Genomic DNA, 19620 nt, shown 5'->3' with positions numbered 1-19620 from the left:
CATTTTTTCCATAGAACTGTGATTTTATGCAAGTCTGTAAATGAGAACTCAGCTGTGAAACTGTTTATGCAGTATCCAAGACAAATGTGTGACTCGGGTTAACCTTTTTGGTTTGATTAGGTAGAGTTGCCACCTAGTGGAACGCTAACGAAATTCTAAAGTCAGTTTATTGTGCAACCTATGAGAAGACCACTGTATTTCCACATCCTACATGAGAGAAGGCACCACTGGATGAGATTGATTGTATCCTGTATAATACCAACTCCAAGAAAATTGGGGATGTAAAATATGTTTTTAAAATGGTCTCAGTTAAGTAAAGATAAGAGCTACTGTAGGACTAAAGTAATAGTTTATTTCTCAAGGTAGTAATTTCCAGCTTCTGAAGAATATTATGTTCTACAAATTTAGATGGCTTTTTAAAAGAATCAGACATTCATATACATCCATCAACAGCTGAACGAAAACGCATAATCAGAGACAATATACTTTCAAACACCAGAAGCTTGGGATGAACACCAGGAGATGGCTTGATGTCCTTTACGCACTTTCTAGAGGCACTTATGGAAACATGAAGGTGGACTACATCATGGACACTTAAGTCTGGTCAGGTAGGGTCTTTTTGCAAGAACAGTGTAGTATAGCGATAGTGGCTTCTTGTAATAAAAGACTATGAAATACTGTTTGTTATGATGCAACAGAACACAGGATAGACCGAGATGAAGATGGAAAATTAAACAAGCTAGGACACTTTTTCTTAACAAACAGTTTAATGTAGTGGTTCCCAATTGGGGGCCCACATAGCCCACCCGGTGAGTCCATGGCACATACCTGTCAATTGTCCGGCACAGCCTGCTTTTGGGGGCTGTGCTTTCGCCCCCAAACATATCAGATTGCAGCTTTGCTTTCATGTGGGTAATGTGATTCATGTGGGAGTGCAGCACAGAAGACGGCATCCCAGTTTTGCACTGGGACATGTTGGAGGGTATCGTGGCACCATTCACAAAACAAAAACTACTCCAGATATATCAACATTTTTCAAAAGTAGGAGGTCCAGAGCTTGGCTTCAGAAAAACAAGAGGACTGCAATACTTAGCTAATTGGGAACCACTGGTTTAGTGCATAAGTAGCACCCTGCTGGCTGAAACAAAGACCTACCTAGTTACAGCAGCCATTCATGGAGCTACTAAAAGTTCTAATGTTACAAGAGGGAGAAAAGCTTTTGCCTACTTTCTCTGTTTTATCCGCCACAAATGCTTTAAGCAACAGGAACAGGCAGTATGGTCTCCAGATGTTGGCCTACAACTCCCATCAGTCTCAGCCAACATGGCCAATGGTCAGGGATGGGAATTACAATGTCTGGAAGACACACTGTCTGTTACCCCTGTTTTTAAGCCTTTCATCCTAAGGAAAGTGCTCCAACTCCTTGATATTTTGGTTACCATGGTGCATCACAGCACACAAAATGAAAAGAACAGTTACTTAAATGTATATCAACTTGAAACTGTAAATAGACCAAAACATAACAGGGCTGAGAACAAAACGATCAGTTCATGAGCACTAAAAATCAAAGGTAACAACTTTCTAATGCTTTGCAATTTATTGAAAGTTTATGAAATGAAAACCACACGCTTTAAGCATTGAAAGATTCCAGGATTCCAGATCTTGCCATAAGAAATATTTTTCCTTTTAAAGAACAATAAATGCTCTCCCATGGGAGTTATACCTGAGCGCAGACTTGCCTATGCTACATTATTATGAAAAGGGGCACTAGTGTATGAAATTAGAAACTGTACAAAAAAGTAGCGTTAAAAAGCACCTTCTGGTGGTTGGTCACTTAAGAATAGTCCTTTTTGACAAAATGCAGAGAGAATTAATATTCAAGCATCCATTAGTTGAGCAGCTGACAGATCTCTTTATGAACACAACACAAGAAATCCACGTAAGAAGCTCCTCCATAAATACTCTTGTCTTCAACCAGGAATTGTTTGAAAGCCATTTCTGCTTGCTCCCTTTGCTTCACAATCAGGATCTGAAAAGAAAAGTTGTGATCCAGGTGTTAAGAATTCAAAAATACTGCCTTGAGTCTATTTTACCTTTCAACAAACTCAACACACAGCAGAAAAGGTTTGAAAGAAGTTCTGTTTGCTATCCCCATGTCAAAACTGCACAGTTCAGCAAGCATTTTAAAAAGAGCATTACAAGGAAAATTTAATCTGTTACCTTCATGGAATAAGGTGTTTTGCTCTGCAGATGATCAATCATTGATCTCAGTTTCTTAGAGTAGGGATTGTCCACTTCAGGAAGAAGTGTCTGCATGATAAAAACGCACAAATTACCAAATTACATTGGATTTTAATCTGGATTACTATTATTATTTGCAACTGTGGATTTATTTTGATTATAATTGTTCATGGGTTTGGACATTGTATTTGTTGCAGTAAGCAGCCCTGGTTACTTACTTTGGCCAGCCTCATTTTCTTTTCCAGATTCTGGGGTAATAGGGGATTAAAACCATTGCCCCTACCCATATTCCCAATCCAGATCTTCTACAGTATGTCGCTAGTATTTGGTGTCAATTGTAACTTTCTTCTGGAGCAAATAGCAGTGGTGTGTGTGTGGTCCAGACTGGGACCATAGAAGGAATAAAGTGTTAAATCTATTCTCTTAATATGGGTCTTAATCACCCATATTAAGTTGCAACTTAGATATTACAAAAAGCAAAGAAATTTTATATAGGCTGCTATGCCAAAAGCTGCAACTTAGCTCTCTGTAACATGAAAACCCAGTTAAATACATGCACCACAACAATTTCCATAAATGGGGGCTACCACTGCAACTTAATACCATGTGAATTCTGATTTTCTTCTATAAATGACATTTTGCTTTTCAATTGCATATAGCATTTTGCGTGTTTCCTTTCTGCTTCCCATGTTATGTTAACTTACTTATTTCCCAAGTCGCAGAAAGTACTAGAGTTTTAAAGAGGATTTCAATAATATTTATTTCATTCATTCATTCCTACCCATCTGGTTTGGTTTCCCTAGCCACTCTGGGCAGCTCCCAACATAATTAATGATGATGATTATGATGATGATGATAAAGCAATAAAACATCAGACATAAAAAACTTCCCTACACAGGGCTGCCATCAGATGTCTTCTAAAAGTCAGATAGTTGTTTATTTCCTCGACATTTGATGGGAGGGCGTTCCACAGGGCGGGCACCACGACCGAGAAGGCCCTCTGCCTGTTTCCCTGCAACCTCACTTCTCGCAGTGAGGGAACCACAAGAAGGCCCTCAGAGCTGGACCTCAGTGTCAGGGCTGAACGGCGGGGGTGGAGATGCTCCTTCAGGTATAGTGGAACCTCGGGTTAAGAACTTAATTCATTCTGGAGGTCTGTTTTTAACCTGAGGTACCACTTTAGCTAATGGGGCCTCCCGCTTCTGCTGCGCTGTCGCCACACAATTTCTGTTCTCATTCTGAAGCAAAGTTCTTAACCCGAGGAACTATTTCTGGGTTAGCAGAGTCTGTAACCTGAAGCGTCTGTAACCCAAGGTACCACTGTATACTGAAGTCTCTGGAGGTGTGCAGAATTGCTGTGTGTGATTTTTTTTTTTTTAATTTGGGACATTTCAAGCCCTATGAATGGGCTGGGTGTAGGACAGAAAGAAAATCTGTTTGCACATCCAATTTATACTACAGCTCTTTAGCTGTAAAGGGTTGGGCTTCTCTTGAATTAAAGAACGCTGACCCACATGTTACTCTCTGCTGGGGTGCAGTTCTAATGCAGCCAGAGAACAACAGCTGGGTAGCTATTAACCTGAGCAGATGAGGAGGGGAGTTAATATTCGTAGTGAGAAACTTAGTATTTTCCTTTCATGTAGAATAGCCCTCAGCTGCAGAAACCCACCCCTGGTTCTTTACCACTGGCTGCTTGTTAACTGGCAGAGTGTTTGTACTTTCAGCTCCCTTGACTAGTAAGGGGGTGTGTGTGTGATGATCTTAAAGTTGTACTTGCCAGTGGACATTTTATCATTAAACAGAAGTTAAAGCTGGAGATTGCATTTCAAGGCAAGCATGCAACACCTCTCCCCACCCCCATCTTACACCACCCTGTGTACTCACAGCCTCTGTGCTGACATGTGCAAAGGAGGGCACATTAAATATCCCCTGGATAAGCTCTGGTGGGGCACTGACTCCCAGCCACAAGAACATGTGTACCCCATTTGCCAGCAAGAATAGTCCTCCTTCAGACAGACGTTCTTCGGAGCAGCGAACAGCAGAGGGGAACACGTCGCTTTTTACATCCATAGAGTGCTGTAATGATAATGTTACATTGTTTAGCACATAGTCCTTTTCTTTATAGTATGTTCACTGTAAGTAAGTAGTGCAAATATTGTTGCTGGGTGAATAGAGTGGTAGAAAGCTGTTCTAGTTGCTTATCATGCACCTTTCCAAATATTTTTTGAACCTAAACAATTTTATTTTCCATCTGCCAACTAACTCAGTTGGTCTTTAAGGTGCTACTGGAAGGAATTTTTTTATTTTGTTTCAACTGCAGGCTGTTGAACTGACATCTCCTTCCACTGCCCCCAGTAACACTGGATAGACTAAATTCAATCCTTTTATTATGGGGTCATTTTCTGACTATATAAAGCAAATATTCCAGCACATGTGAGTTCAGGACAGATTGCAAAAGAAGTGGCCGCAGAACATCCCAATGTTGCAGTATTGCAGCCTTGCAAGTGGTTCTGTAACCAGTTGGGAAGGACAGGAAAATCTTCCTGGATTCAATCTCCAGCATCTCTGGATAGGGTTGAAGAAGACCCATCTTAAAACTGTGGAAGTAACTGCCAGTCATTGCAGACAATAATGAGCTAGATAGATCCATGGTCCACTTGGTGCAAGGCTGTTTCCCATGTTCCCGGGTTGAGGAATGACCAGGGTTTGTCACATTGCCACAACAGTGGATTGTGGTACCAGAATGGTACAAAGTTATTGCAAGTACAGAAATACGCAGGTGGAATAAGGGGCTCAAAGATGGACATTAAGGGGCACAATTTTTTTCCCTATTTGACTCATGTATGAAAATGTACCTACCAACAACAATGCCTCCTTTGCATGGCTCAGAGTAAACTGCCCTCAGTGCCCATCTCCAGAGTCTGATGTTTCCAGGCTGCCTCCTGCAACTGCTGTGAGCCACTCATCTGCCCTCAGAGATGGCTGAGGGGTTGTGTGTGTTGGGGGAGGTTGCAAGAAAGTGGTTTTGGGTACAGTGTCCAGGTCTGTGCACATGCACTCACCAGAACCAATGTCTTACTTACACTGGCTCTACCAGTGGTGTAGCTAGAAATGGCGGTGATGGCAACTCAAGTCCAGTGGGATATGCCTAGCTGTTGGCTCAGCTCTGCTACTGGGCTGCTCCTGTGGGCAAACAGACAAGCAGTCTGTCCACCCAGCAGAGAGCTGGGACTGTATGCCTGCTCTGAGTTATTTGGGCTGGTGTATGTAAAATTATGCTGTCCGTTTTGGTGTGTGAGCATGGAAGCATGGTGGCTTCAAGGTGGTGGTCACTGTCTGGTAGCAAAATCAGCAGTCAGGTGATGAAGTAAGGCTTTCTCAGCACCCTAGCACTTCCCGGAGGATGTCCGTGATGGCGCCAGCCCTGATACCTGCTGTTGTACCGCTCCTCTCTCAACAACTTACAATTGGCAGAAGCTGTGGATAGAATAGAAGTTGGGTGCCAGCAACGTCCATTGACATGACTAGTTGTCGGTGAAAAGTTCTTTCATCCGTGGGAATCTCGGGTTTGCCTATCAGCACGCAGCTTTTCAGGAGACAGTTCATGTAGACTGGGAGCACCTTCATTGCATCCGGAAGGATAAGCTGGAAGACAAGAAAGTAGGTAAAGTCAAACTACTGCACCATTTGTTCATTCAGCATTGAATGTTTGATTTTTAGATGAGCATTTCACCAGACAGGTGCCAAAGGAAACAAACCAAAGGCTGACATTTATTGTTTGTTCAGTCACTATTTTCACATACAAGCAACGACTGATTTACATGGGGGGACGGGGCACACTGGGTGCCACACGGGGGGGGGGGGGCAGCACTTACCATGGGGCCTGCAGCCACATGTCTCTCCTGGGAGTGACACGGTGGCTCGGGCACCTGCAGGCTCTGCGCTGCCTGAAATGGCAGTATGTCAGGGACCGTGATGAGGAGGGCTACACAGATGAGAAATGGTGGGAGCCTCCCCTTCTCTCTGCTCCTGATCAGGATCCTGAATCTTCCCAGGAGCAGTGGGACAGTATAGATTTGGAACAGTGGTTTGCAGAGGGACATACTTCAGAAGACAAAAGTTGTGAAGAACTGGGTGGTGAACAGCTAGGAGATGAACTGGAAGAGAGAGAGTTAATAGACTCTCTCTCACTGGTAAGCCTACATCTGCCCAGCCCAAAGTCACAATGAGCAGATAATCATAGAATCATAGAGTTGGAAGAGACCACAAGGGCCATCGAGTCCAACCCCCTGCCAAGCAGGAAACACCATCAGAGCACTCCTGACATATGGTTGTCAAGCCTCTGCTTAAAGACCTCCAAAGAAGGAGACTCCACCACACTCCTTGGCAGCAAATTCCACTGTCGAACAGCTCTTACTGTCAGGAAGTTCTTCCTAATGTTTAGGTGGAATCTTTTTTCTTGTAGTTTGGAACCATTGCTCCGTGTCCGCTTCTCTGGAGCAGCAGAAAACAACCTTTCTCCCTCCTCTATGTGACATCCTTTTATATATTTGAACATGGCTATCATATCACCCCTTAACCTCCTCTTCTCCAGGCTAAACATGCCCAGCTCCCTTAGTCGTTCTTCATAAGGCATCGTTTCCAGGCCTTTGACCATTTTGGTTGCCCTCCTCTGGACACGTTCCAGTTTGTCCGTGTCCTTCTTGAACTGTGGTGCCCAGAACTTGACACAGTACTCAAGGTGAGGTCTGACCAGATAATCTGGCAGCACAGAAAGCAAAGTGGTTGTAAGATCAGGTTGCAAGACAACGAAGTGATGAGGGTGACTCGGGGGGGTGTGTGTAAACCTTAATTGGGAGCACCTTTACTCTTTGTTCTTTCGCCCTAGAGCTGATGGGGAGGCAGTGGGCAGACTCCTTGGAAGCCCTGCAGCGAGCCCTACCTCGGCTCACCCCGCCCCATGGGTGGCTTGCTCCACCCCATGGGCAGCTTGCCCTGCTCCTGGGTTCAGGGTGCACCTCCCCGGGCACCCGAGCAGCTAGCTACACCGCTGTTTACATGCATTTGATATGTGCACAACGGCACATGGTGCAGAACAGACTTGTGCTCACTCTGCTGCCACGCATGATGACCCAGAATGTAACCCTGGCACAAATCAGGGGTTGCCTGTAGCTGAAAATTGCCTTTGACTGTCCAAATTCTAGGTGACGTAAGGGCTGATTTTGTGGTAAACATATAAAGTAAGTACAGTACATGCCAATATGATGATTAAGCAGGAAAGCGGTTTGTGATGGGATACAATATCCAGTGGAAACTGCACCAAAATTCACCACATACCTTGCCCTTTTCTTTTTCTATGCCCTTTTCTATGTGTGGGCACACATAGCACAAAAATAAAGATTTGCCTAGAACAACCTGGGGGCAATACGGTCACGAAAAAGATAATTAAAGCTGAAAATATCTTTGGCTGGAAAAGTCCACGAGAGGGAATTAACTTTGTCAAAGTTTTGTTTTGGTGTTTTTTATGCCAAGATAGCAGGTAGTGCTTACCTCCCATGGTTTTAAGGTGATGATGTAACTGGTGAAAAATGTACAATGTTTATCTTACTGATTAATTAGGCAATGAGCAAAGTGATATTTTTGCATTCTTCATTACCTCATGCTTAACCCCCAGTGCTAAAAAAGTAACAGAGTGAGAAAGGGTTCCACACCTACATATGAAGGACCAGTGCTGGCATTTACACTGGCATGATAATTTTTTTTTTGGGGGGGGGGGAGAGTTGCCATCTGTTGGCCTTACAATCTAGGCTGCAATGGCAAAACTCGTTAGATGACGTGGTGGAAATCAAAACTGCATACTAAAAATCATGGATGGTCAATATTTTCTTAGAAGGTACAGCTTTCTGTCAAACTCCCATGCTCAAAACTGGGATTTCAGAGCTAAACCCCATCAGCCAACATTGCATAAAACTCAAACATTTGGAGCTGAAAAAAATAAAATACCTGGCTCACTGCAGATGGGCTAGCACAGTTCTTTCTGTAGCATGCCAACATGCGAGCTGTCTGGTTCACCAGGATCTCACGGACAGTCTTCAATGGCTGGCTGATAATGGCTTTGTAAGCTATAATGGTATGAAAGTGAGGTGAAACTGAAGTTGTTTCTTTCGCTCCTCCATACCACCTTTCCACAGACAGCTGAGTAAAGCAACATCCTTTTATTTTATTTACTGAATTAAGAAGAAGTCAACTACTAACCAGAGTTTTATTTGATCAACTTCTTAATAACACATTTCAGACCTTTTTAAAGCAGATCCAAGTCCAATAAATTGCACCTGCCCAGAGAGATATCTTCTTGGTTTAAAATGTGAATCATATGAAAGTGAAAACAGTACTCAGAATGGGTTTCTATCATACATCCAAGACACAATGTGGCTTATAATCAGCATGCCCCTGGGATGTGACGTAAATATGCCAATATTCTTACTTACAATTTGTGGAATTAAACTATGAGATTGTGATTTGCGTAAGAACCTAGCAAATACATAAGAAGTTGACTTAAGAGGATGACCAGCTACATGCAACACCTAGGACATTTTATTCATGCATCCAATAAGTTAATGTGTCTCTGACGTGCCATCTCTGATTTATAATACTTGGCATTACTCAAGAAGTTAGGCTCCACAGCCACCCTCAAATTCCCCTCCCCAAATAATACATCCAAATCTTACCTGTTTTAACAAAGAAATTTATAAGCGCATCGGTCTCACAGCTCTTGTAGACCTCAGCTAACTGGGAGCTACAGTTAAGGCCAATATTATGTACACGCAGTCGTCTTTGACCACTCATGGATGTGTAAAGAACTGCACACTGCAATTAACATAAAAGGGAAATTCACTTCTCAGAAACCGTAATTTCATCTCTTACTATCGGTATTAATATATTTATTACAAGGTCCCAGGGCTGGTCACAACTATGTGAAATACCACATTTTAAACAGTATAAAAAATTTCAGTCACAACTACAGTGGGTCTTGTGACACCCCACCCCCAAACCTGGTGATATTCTATCCCATCTTAAAGGGAGCCTCAGGTGCTAAAACCAGAACCATATGGTTCTGATTCAGCTCTTCATGTGGTACCAAGACAGACACCCTCTATTTCCCTTTGATATACAAGGGCTTAGGGCGGAGATGTGTTTTCCTAAGGAACGCCTTCATCCTTGCCAAGGCTCATTATATTTTATTGTACCACATTTACAACAAGGATTTGTGGCTGACTCATGGACTATATTTCAAGACGGATGACTAACTGTACTAAAAGTGAAGGGTTTAGGTCATTTTGAGAACCAGATTTGCAACCTGCACCAAAAAGAGAGAGAGGAAGCAGTCATGACAAAATAAAAAGTCTTCACCTCATGTGGAAGTTTATAGCACGTCTAGGTTTTAAAGAATTACTGCATCAACTCTTTTGAGGCAGAAAAGCCGGGGGCGGGGTGAAATACTCAGCTTTTCACTTCTCTCTAATAGGACACTGGGAAGCAAAACTGCTGTAGTTTCATTGCAGTAGATTTGCATCCATTCTGTTCTAATAACAATCCACATGTCTCCTTGCAATTCTTTTCTCTCGTCCTGCTATGAGAGGAGCACTGGATCGTGCTCACCAATATGATCAGTAAGGGAGAGTGCCTTCAGGGCTGGCTCTACCATTAGGCATAGTGAGGCAGCTACTTCAGGTGGCAGGTGCTGAGGGACTATTCAGCAGTCCTCTGTTCCCCCTGTACAACCTAAAGCTAGCCAGCTGCCCTCAAGTGTATGGGAGGTCACTATCCCATTGCCAATGTGGAAGTCCAAGATGGAAAGTAGAATGTGGCTTTGCAGGTGTCATGGATAACCATTGGATGCTTGATATTGCTAGTGATATTTCTCCTTCCAGCATTGTCTTTCTTATGGTGTAGAAACCATCTTTGTAATAAATTGACCCTCTCATGAACAGAAAGATGGTGTAATGTTATGCTTATGCTGGGAGGAGCTTCCATCCAGATCCAAACCTATTTCTCATTAGAAGAGCAAGGTTTCCTTAGGTTGCTGCTTCAACTTTGTGGATATTTCCTTTTATTTAGTGCCCTCAGGATGGTTGCTAGCTCACATGATGGAGAAAGGAAAGGGCCCATTTTGCTGCCTGAGGCAAAAGACAAGATGGTGCCTTCCCATTCCACATTTGCAGTAACCATGGCAAAAGGATCTTATTTCCCTAGTGGGAAAATATCAGTGTCTGGAATGCTGGAAAACTCTTATAACACAAGACTTACTTTAGGAGGAAATGTCTGGAATGCTGTACACATTTATCAATCACAGAGAGAGACCCTGAACAGACCAAGCACATGAACCTATATAACTTGTTACCTGGATTAAAGCTCCATTGTCTTCATTCAACTTGTCATCATGCTTGAACTCCACTGTCACTGCTTTGTCACAATCTACTGCTGCCATTTCGACATCCGTGGTGTTGTTCATGTAAACAGCTCCCAAAAAGTCTGTAGCCCTGAAACCTAGAGCAGGTTGCAAAATAATCTCATGTATGGCCTGCCGGCTATCAGCAGCATCAGCACCAGAGCTGAAAGACTGTCAGAGGTGGCATTCCTCCTCTGCCCTCCTTCCATCCTCAGGACTGAGGTGCAAGTTACTTGATGTGGAAGGGCAACCACAGATTTCTGTTATCTTGTCAGTTTCACATGGCTAACATTTCACTCGAAAATTGCTCTGTGTGGCAACAGTTGGTATTTATTATGTTAATTCTCAAACCTTTGCCCTTGTGCGATGAATGCCATGACACTATGCTGCGGAACATTCATACGAAATGTTAAAATGAATCTGACAAAAAGATTAAATCACTGTGTGATGGTATTTTCAACTCGAGAAGCAATGTGTTAATTGACCTTCAGAAACACACCATTGCTAGAGATGAATGGGGCCAACCATAACATCAGTCCAGATTATCCATGACTACTAGATTTGGGAAGCTGCCAGCAGTTGCTAATGTATTCTAAACTATGGGATTCAAAGACTTATTAAATCCTGGGACACTGGCAGTTTCTCATTTGGAAAGCATGCATGGCTTGTTCACATATGTTTACATATGACCTAACCCTGTTCCTCTGCTTTTGCTGGATTCCCAATGCCACACTAAGACTGTTCCACTAAAAGTGTGGAGAATTACAACTAAGAAAGCCGAATAGTAGTTGGGCCAGAAAAAAACCTTCTCTCTCTATCTCTGGTTCAGGCAGTCAATTACAGTATGCAGTTACAACAGCACCAGCATCAAGGACCTATCAGAAACCTTAAGGGAACCCCGAGGTACAAAAAAGTGGGAGGAATGTAGAGGGAACCCAAAAAAACAGCTGACTGAGGAATGAGTATGCTTAATGACTACAAAATGCTGACTAACTGTTGAAGGGATTGGAGAATTGAACTGAGTACAGCACATTGCAATTTCTACCGCAGGCACCACTTGTAATTTCTAGTTGTTACCTGTGCTAGTACGAACCCTCATGATAGCATCAAATCCCATCCTTTTTTCTATACTCTTCTTGAGATCATTCAGAAATTGGGGGCTGTCAGAATGGACCTAAATGAAAATATAGAGATCTCTTAAGCAAATTGTAGACCTGCCACTGGATGGCAGCAACATGCTGAAAGTTGTTCCAGGACTTGAACAGAATTGCAGACACTTAAATTCAGTGGTATTCAACTTTTTATAACTTTTTATATTAAAAGGTACTCCTTTTAATAAGGAGTACAGTGAAAAAACTTTCATAGGGCTCTCAGACTCACCAATGTTCCAGCAGACTTTTTATAAAAAAAAGCTCAACCTGCTTGTTAACTTCTCAGACATAATACTAGTAACGAAAGCCCACATCTTTCAAATGAATCCAAGAATCAATAATGGATGTTTAACAAACGAAATGCCTGTTTTCTAAATTAATAACTGGAGCAAGCATACATTTGAAAGCTAGTGATCTGAAATTCTTTTCTCAGAAACTGTTTTCCTTGATCAAGACAGAGCTTGCTTTTAACCACATTCACTGCTTCCATGTTGTGCCAATGGCTTTATTTTTAATACTGATGTAGAGTAGCAGATATTTCATTAAAAAGATTCAGGGGTTTGCAAGAACTCAGTTCAGTAGAAGATTAGCATGCATTTGCACTTTTCCCTCAACACTTACCTTTTAAGATTAGAGTTGTAGTATCAGCTCTGCTCTAGTTCATATTGCATAAATAAGCAATGCTTTTTCACAAACTCTGGATACAACCAGTGGCGTAGCGTGGGTTGTCAGCACCCGGGGCAAGGCAAGTAATTTGCGCCCCCTAACCCGTGGATTTGCGCCCCCTAACCCGTGGATTTGCCCTAACCCCAGATGTTGCGCCCGGTGCGGCCGGCCCCCCCTGCACCCCCCACGCTACGCCACTGGATACAACAGTAAGTATCTAACCTAGACATGCTGTGACTTATCTCCAAATCTACATTTGGTCCATCAGAGGACACCATTAGATCCTTACTATTTCGTTTGCAGGTGAAACAGCAGCATATTATGCACGTCAAATTCCATGCATCCAAATGGACAGAAAGAGAACCTTCTGACATTTACCTGAAAATTGTTGTATTTGTACAGGGTTCCTCCAGTGTGCATTGTTACAAGGCCCATGGAGGCTACATCAACATACTGGTTTGGGAAAAGGAACAGATCCACGCAGCAGCCACTAGCGACACAGTCTCTGGCCAGGGTCTCATAAATATTTGTCTGGGGTTGAAACAGTGTCTGGAGAGTTTAAAGGCAAATACTGAGCAATGCACAAACAAAACACCATTCATGAGAACAACCTGACATAATTCAATATGAATTAGCAGAAAAAATAGGAAAGCAAACACATTGAAAACATTTAAAAGGTCTACTGTACCCATATCCGATATATTTCACATAGAGTTGTTTGTTCACCATGTATTTGGATACCTCTTAAGATATTGTAACTAAATTTTGCATGGTGGTTACAGAGATCAAAGGAGCCCATTTTAGTCTATGTTTGGATGCAGTTTTGAGTCAAGATGTATAAAGAAGCTTTCAAAATGGCACTTTTTGTTTTGTTTCTTAGAATACTCAAGCAGCACTGCGTATGAAGCTGCTAATGTTAACATAGCATGTCAACTTTAAGGGCAAATGCATATTTTATTTTACTTTATCTCACATATTTTAAACCCATTTTCAAAGACTATTATCTTCCCAAGGTTGTTTACATTAATTAAAAATATACTATTTCATTAGTAGCAGTCATTTAAACATACACTCTGGTTAACAATAGAAAGAATCAGTTTAAATAAACCCAATATATTAAATGCAGTAGTTAACAGCAAAACTCAAGGAAAATGCCAGCAGTAACTTATGCAATAAATGTTTAGTAGAAAGGCACCCTTAAACAATGACAAGAATCACCAAACGAATTCCTGGGTGGGAAAGACAATTAACAAAAACTGATATTCAGTTTAGAGATATGATTGCTGCTGTATTAAATATCTACTAAGCATAACTCTTTACTTATTAATCATTTTACCATAGGAGCCAAACTACATGCTATGCTTAATAAACCTCCAATCCTGATCGCATACCTTCACACTGTACATTAAGCAGAGCATGTAGTTTGGGCTCTTATGGTAAAATGAAGAATAAGTAAAGTGTTATCTCCATGCCTCCAGCTGCAAAAAGAGCTAAAATCAGTGTAGTCCCCCGCACAGGTAGAGATGTTTTTTAAAAAGGTTCCCACGGGCACCAATTGGAACTTTTTTTATGACCCTTGTAGTGATTCAGGGTGATGCTATTTTAGTCCTGAGGAACGAAGGGAAAATCTCCTTTTCCCAGAACACTGCATTCCCAATAACAATCCCCCTGAATCCGAAATTAATTGAAGTAAAAAACAGATCTATAGCTTCACGTTACCCATTGAGAGTAACATATATTTCTGTACTAAGTTGCGTACAAAAAAACAAACCAACACTGAAATACCTTTTCTTTTTCTGTATTGACCAATTTTCTATCATCTCTGCTTTTCAGCTTCCCTGGTGCTTCTGCAGTCGGCAGGGAAGAATGGAAGATAAACAGCTTTCCAGCACACTCTGCTGCCTGTTGCAAAGACACAAGAAATGACCTTTTTTCAAGCTGGCATTATAAATATTTGAGCCAGATCTCCATACAATTTTAGCCAAGTCTCAAATGCCAGCATAAACTACTTTGGAAACTTTGGAAACTACATAGTGCGTTTGTTTAGAGTTTGAACTTTTGGTGACACCTTGAAAAAAATAACTGGGAAGTTCAGAATTTTAAATAACCACAAATAATCTAACACAAACACCTCAATATATCAGTGCTAATATACACATATAAATGAGAAAACTAGTGCTATGGGCAGTTCATGCTAACAGTATGCCAGGAATTATTAAATGGCACAAAACAAATTAAAAACACATTTCAGTGCACTAGAAAAATCAATAAATTGTCCACTTGCAATGCGTAATCAAACTAGGCCCTACTCCAGAACATGTAGTTCTTGGACTGACCTTTAGGGATCAACCAAAACAAGCACATTATACTTAGGGGGATGGAAACAATATGCAGATTCTAAGTGCAGGTGTGTGCCAGCACTAACCTGCTCATGAGGCTCAAATGCAAGAGGAAGAATGATGCTATTCTTGCTATATTAAGACCATGACCAAGAAATTAGCCATGCAATTACGGAAGGGTGATGTGGGTTCAGTACAGGATACAGCTTGGGCTGGAATGGTCATGGATCCTCTGATGCTGCACTCTGGTGCATGCCTACCTTGGCAGAGTACACAATACTGTAGCCTATGCAGCTTTTTGCTTTGCTATTCCTACATGAGTGACTTCAGGACTAGACCAGGGCGGGCATGTGTTTGTACAATGCTCTTGGACTGCTGTACTGTGCTATTCAAGCTGTTTGTTGATCCAGTCTAAAAAAACAGCGAATCAGCTTCAAAAGACACCTGTGATGGGAAAACTCCCCAAACTCAATAATCTAGGGTTTAGATGACTTAAGGATGAAAGCAAATACCAGAAGGTTTGCATTCTAGATAAGGGTTACCAGCGAAGTCTGTTAGATGCAGTACAAAAACACTTATAATATGGCAAATGCTGAGCTGCCACTGTTTGTGCTTTTTACCACCAAACATAGTTGAAACATAGCAGCAGAAGAGGTTTTCCCAACTTTTACTTTGGCCAAAAGGCACAGGTACATCAAAAACACTCCCCTATCAATGACAATCAAATTTTACTTTGTCCTCCAATTTTACCCATAATAAAAAGAGCTTGGGCACGGGGGAGTGTTTGCTTTTAGGCAACCTGAAGCTTTTCCAGTAGGAAAATGTCTGCTGTGGACCCCTCTTATCTGGGATGAAACACAAAGATTAGTGGCTTTGCATCAAATCCCTCAGCTGGTGGGGAATTGGCAGAATTGAGTTAGACTTCTGGACACTTTACTTCTAACACTTTACTCTCAGAATCACCATCTATTTATGCTACAATAAATCTGCTAGTATTTAAGCCACAACAAGACTCTGGTATGTGTATGTTTACTATCCCAGTCTAACAGAATAGCCACTGCAGCTGTTTTTTAAAAAGGGATGTTTGAACTCCAAATGAAACTCTGACCAGAAATCTGGTGGGTGCATTTTGGACCAGTTGAAGGTTTCTGAATCATCTTCAAGAAGAGCCCCATGTAGATCAAATAAAGGGCATAATATTCATCTGGCAAGTTTTGCAGCTGAGCAGAGATGGGAAACCAGCTGAAGCCAAAATTCTGTTCACTGCTTTGAGACAGTTAGCAAGAACTCTGAGCATCTTCAAAAGACAAATTCCATATTTTTTTGTAATTGCTTCAGAGATGCCTAAAATGACCTAGCTGCTCAAATAATTCTCAGAACAGTTATCTACATGTATTCCCAGTATAAATCAAGGAAAGGAGGAAAAGAAACAGTGGAAAGTGTACTTTTATATGTCAGAGATCATAAGGCTCATAGCTACCACTTGAGGGGGCTTATAGATGGGGACTGAATTTCCAAGCTGGTCACTGAGATATTGCAATCATGCTCCTCATATATTTATTGTTACTATTTTTTGCAGCACCCACACAGAACTGTTGGCATCAAAATACCATTTACATCCCCCCCCTCCCCATTTAATCTGGAAAGGGTAAATCTGGTTTAAATCGGGGGATGGGCGGGCTGGTATTTTGATGGCATCATGCACCAGCATCGTCAGTCCCAGAATAAACACACCTCTGGTAGCTACCAGAAACAGAACATAGTCGTTACAGGGGGTGAGGGTGGGGAGTATGATGGGCAGTTTAGGATCCAGAAATGGAATATGTCTTATTTGTAGCCTTTATATCCCACCTATTTCTCCAAGGAGTTCAAGGTAGTGTACATGGTTTTTTTCCTCCTCATTTCATCTCCACGACAACCCTGCTCACTGATTTCCCAGAGGCATCTGACTGGCCACTGTGAAAACAGAAAGCTGGACTAGATGGGCCATTGGCCTAATCCAGCAGGCTATTCTTATGTTCTTATGCTAGACTGAGAGGCAGAGACTGGTCCAATGTCACACAGTGAGCTTCATGGCCAAGTAGGGATTAGAACCCTGGTTGTCCGGGTCCTAGTCCAACAGTAACCACTGCACCACACTGGCTCTCATACTGGTCTTGACCGTCAATTCACACAAGGAGTGAGTTTAATGTACAGCCCACACACTGGAGCCTTAGCAGTTTGCTAATGTGCCCCTAGTGACCTACCCAAGGTACACCCCCCCAACTCCCCAATATAAATGTGTATTTAAAGTTTTCAAATAGCACCCATTTTACTCGATCACCAATTTCCTTTCCCCAGGAAGATGGTGAAAGAAAGGAAAAATACTGAGAAGATTTGATTTATGCTGTAGCATAAGATGTTTGACTGTATTTGCTCACAGTTGGCATCATGCGGAAAAGAAACAAAGGAAAATAAATGCAGAGACGAGAAGTCTGCACGGCCACCGAGATCACTTTCATGGTAAATATACACAAAAAATATTCCAGATGGACTCAGATTGCCCCCTTTGAAGTTGTCATGTATTCATTTTATGGGTTTTGGTTTTAATTTCCCTGTGTGTCTGCTTCCAGCATATTTGTTTATTTCTTTCATTCATGACAGATGCCATTTGGCATTTATATAAATTTATAAAAAAATAAATACATTTTCCTGAAAACTGAAATGTGCTTCAGCTTTCTTACCCTCTCCAGAAACTTGCCGATATTTAATACAAAAAGAGCCAAGGCACCAGCCATATTGCTTTTCTCTGAGAATGACACCAAAATTGTTAATGCCTGGCATCAAAACAGGATTACATCATGACAACTCAGCAAATAAGCCACACAATTATTATTTTTTAAAAAAATAAAAAAAATTCCACGAAAGCTCCATGCACACGAAAGCTCATACCAATAACCAACTTAGTTGGTCTCTAAGGTGCTACTGGAAGGAATTGGTTCGTTTGTTTCGACTACAGCAGACCAACATGGCTACCTACCTGTAATTATGTTTAAAACTGTGGTAAGAACCAAACCTATAACCAATACTGAGTCAGACCACAGAGCCATCAAACTTTACTGGGCTCCCCAATGTGGTTCTCATGGGTACCACAATACCCCACAACACCTACCAAGGCCTCTTTTTAAAGACTGAATATTTCTCACTTTTTTATAGGGTGGTTTGGTGTGGGGACTGCTTGTTTTTGGAGGCAGGGTTGTAGTAGGAACTTTGCCTGGTGTTTGGCATGTGGTTTCTTAGATGTCCAAATGTGCCACCAAGTTTGTAATACACACTGTGTGGCAGTGGCTATTGAGGGTTTGAGACAAGAGTCATTCCCAGTCCTAGTGGGTGATATGAAGGACTGAACCTGGAGCCGTTCCCAAAGCCTTTCGGCCACTGAGCTACAGCCCTTCCAGATTGACTCCTGTGTGAAGAAAAGCTAAATTCTGTGATATGTACCACCTCACTTCCTTTCCTCTCCTACCGCTGTAATTTGAACACTGATTCTTTCTATGTTTTGGACTCTAGACTAGCACCGCAGTGGACACAATATAACCTCAGCCACTTGGGGAACCTTCCAACAAATCATAAAACCACAGTGAAACATTAAAAAATTCCCTTTACAGGGCTGCCTTCAGATGACTTCTAAAAATTGTGTAGTTTTTATCTCCTTGACATCTGATGGGAGGGCGTTCCACAGGGCGGGCGCAGCTACCAAGAAAGCCCTCTGTCCAGTTCCCTGTCCCCTCACTTCTCACAGTGAGGGAACTACCAGAAGGCCCTCAGAGCTGGATCTCAGTGCCTGGGCTGAACGATGGGAGTGGAGAAACTCCTTCAGGAATACAGGGCCTGTGTAAATGGGCAGTGGAATCATGTGCTGTTTTATATATTTAACAAATATGACTTAAAACAACAACAACAGAGTATTGTCCATATCTGTTTTGCATACACTGGAAAGTTAAGATTGACAGCTGGTTCCCAGTGTTGTGTGTGTGCTATGAAGTAGATGACTTCAATTTATAATCTGTATAATTTGAAGGATTTATTGTTTTGCACCTGTGTGCAGTATGCCTGAATTCTGAGTTATATTACAAAGTACTATGGTTGGTGCTTCCTTTTGCTTCCTGCTGTGACCTGTGAGAAAGGCTAGCCTTCCTCCAGAAGAGCTTTCGTGGCTTATAAAGTCAGTCCTAATAAAGACTTTGTTGCACAGAAAAGAACATTCTAACCTTTAGCGCTTCCATGCCAGCCTGGATAACAGGAGCAAAGACAGTCTCACTCTCATTAGTGTCTGTAAACATCTCTGGAATCTGGTCCAGCAAGCTATGACAGGGGGGAAAGATCAGTGTTTCAACAGGTTGGAATGGACAGGATAATCCTTCAAAGAAAATAAATCATATAGACACCAGGCCCCTTTGCTGAAAGATTTAAACTCTGCATTAAAAAAAGAAAAGAAATGTTGCTGGTGCATTAGCCTCTACAAGACTATGCACAGTTCCCTGTTTTGCAGAAGAAACTGCTTTCTAATTTATTTAGAAGTTTTGTATGCAGTGAAAAGATTTTAAAAGCTACAAAATACTTTTCAAGTAAATTATAAGCCATTTGTTGAATACTGCACAAAAACATTAATTCCTCAATCAAAAGGCAGATTTGTAATGCTGTAAGGCAACTTTCGTTTGACTGCACCGATATACCAAAATAAATTACAGCTCTTGTGTACGCACTCTATAAATAGTGTATTTTTAGCAGTGCA

At 41.8% G+C, this 19620-nt stretch overlaps 1 protein-coding gene across 1 annotated transcript in view; it reads right to left on the bottom strand.

Annotated features, from left to right (window-relative positions):
- Nucleotides 1-184: 184 nt before the first annotated feature.
- Nucleotides 185-19620, bottom strand: part of SEC24D (SEC24 homolog D, COPII coat complex component) — a 59653-nt gene continuing 40217 nt past the window's right edge. Inside the window, exons 13-23 of the mRNA XM_081876720.1 lie at nt 19097-19190; nt 14293-14409; nt 12886-13056; nt 11768-11864; nt 10643-10788; nt 8970-9108; nt 8245-8363; nt 5707-5886; nt 4126-4317; nt 2221-2310; nt 185-2029 (exon numbers count right to left, since the gene is read on the bottom strand). Coding sequence (XP_081732846.1) covers nt 1889-2029; nt 2221-2310; nt 4126-4317; nt 5707-5886; nt 8245-8363; nt 8970-9108; nt 10643-10788; nt 11768-11864; nt 12886-13056; nt 14293-14409; nt 19097-19190 — 1486 coding nt within the window. The 3' untranslated portion in view covers nt 185-1888. The remainder of the gene's footprint in view (nt 2030-2220; nt 2311-4125; nt 4318-5706; nt 5887-8244; nt 8364-8969; nt 9109-10642; nt 10789-11767; nt 11865-12885; nt 13057-14292; nt 14410-19096; nt 19191-19620) is intronic.

The sequence above is a fragment of the Podarcis erhardii genome (genome assembly GCF_964252035.2).
Source record: "Podarcis erhardii genome assembly, chromosome: 9".
Lineage (NCBI taxonomy): Eukaryota > Metazoa > Chordata > Lepidosauria > Squamata > Lacertidae > Podarcis > Podarcis erhardii.
The sequence above is the reverse complement of the archived record's forward strand: the minus strand, read 5'-3'. Positions and strand labels throughout refer to the sequence as shown.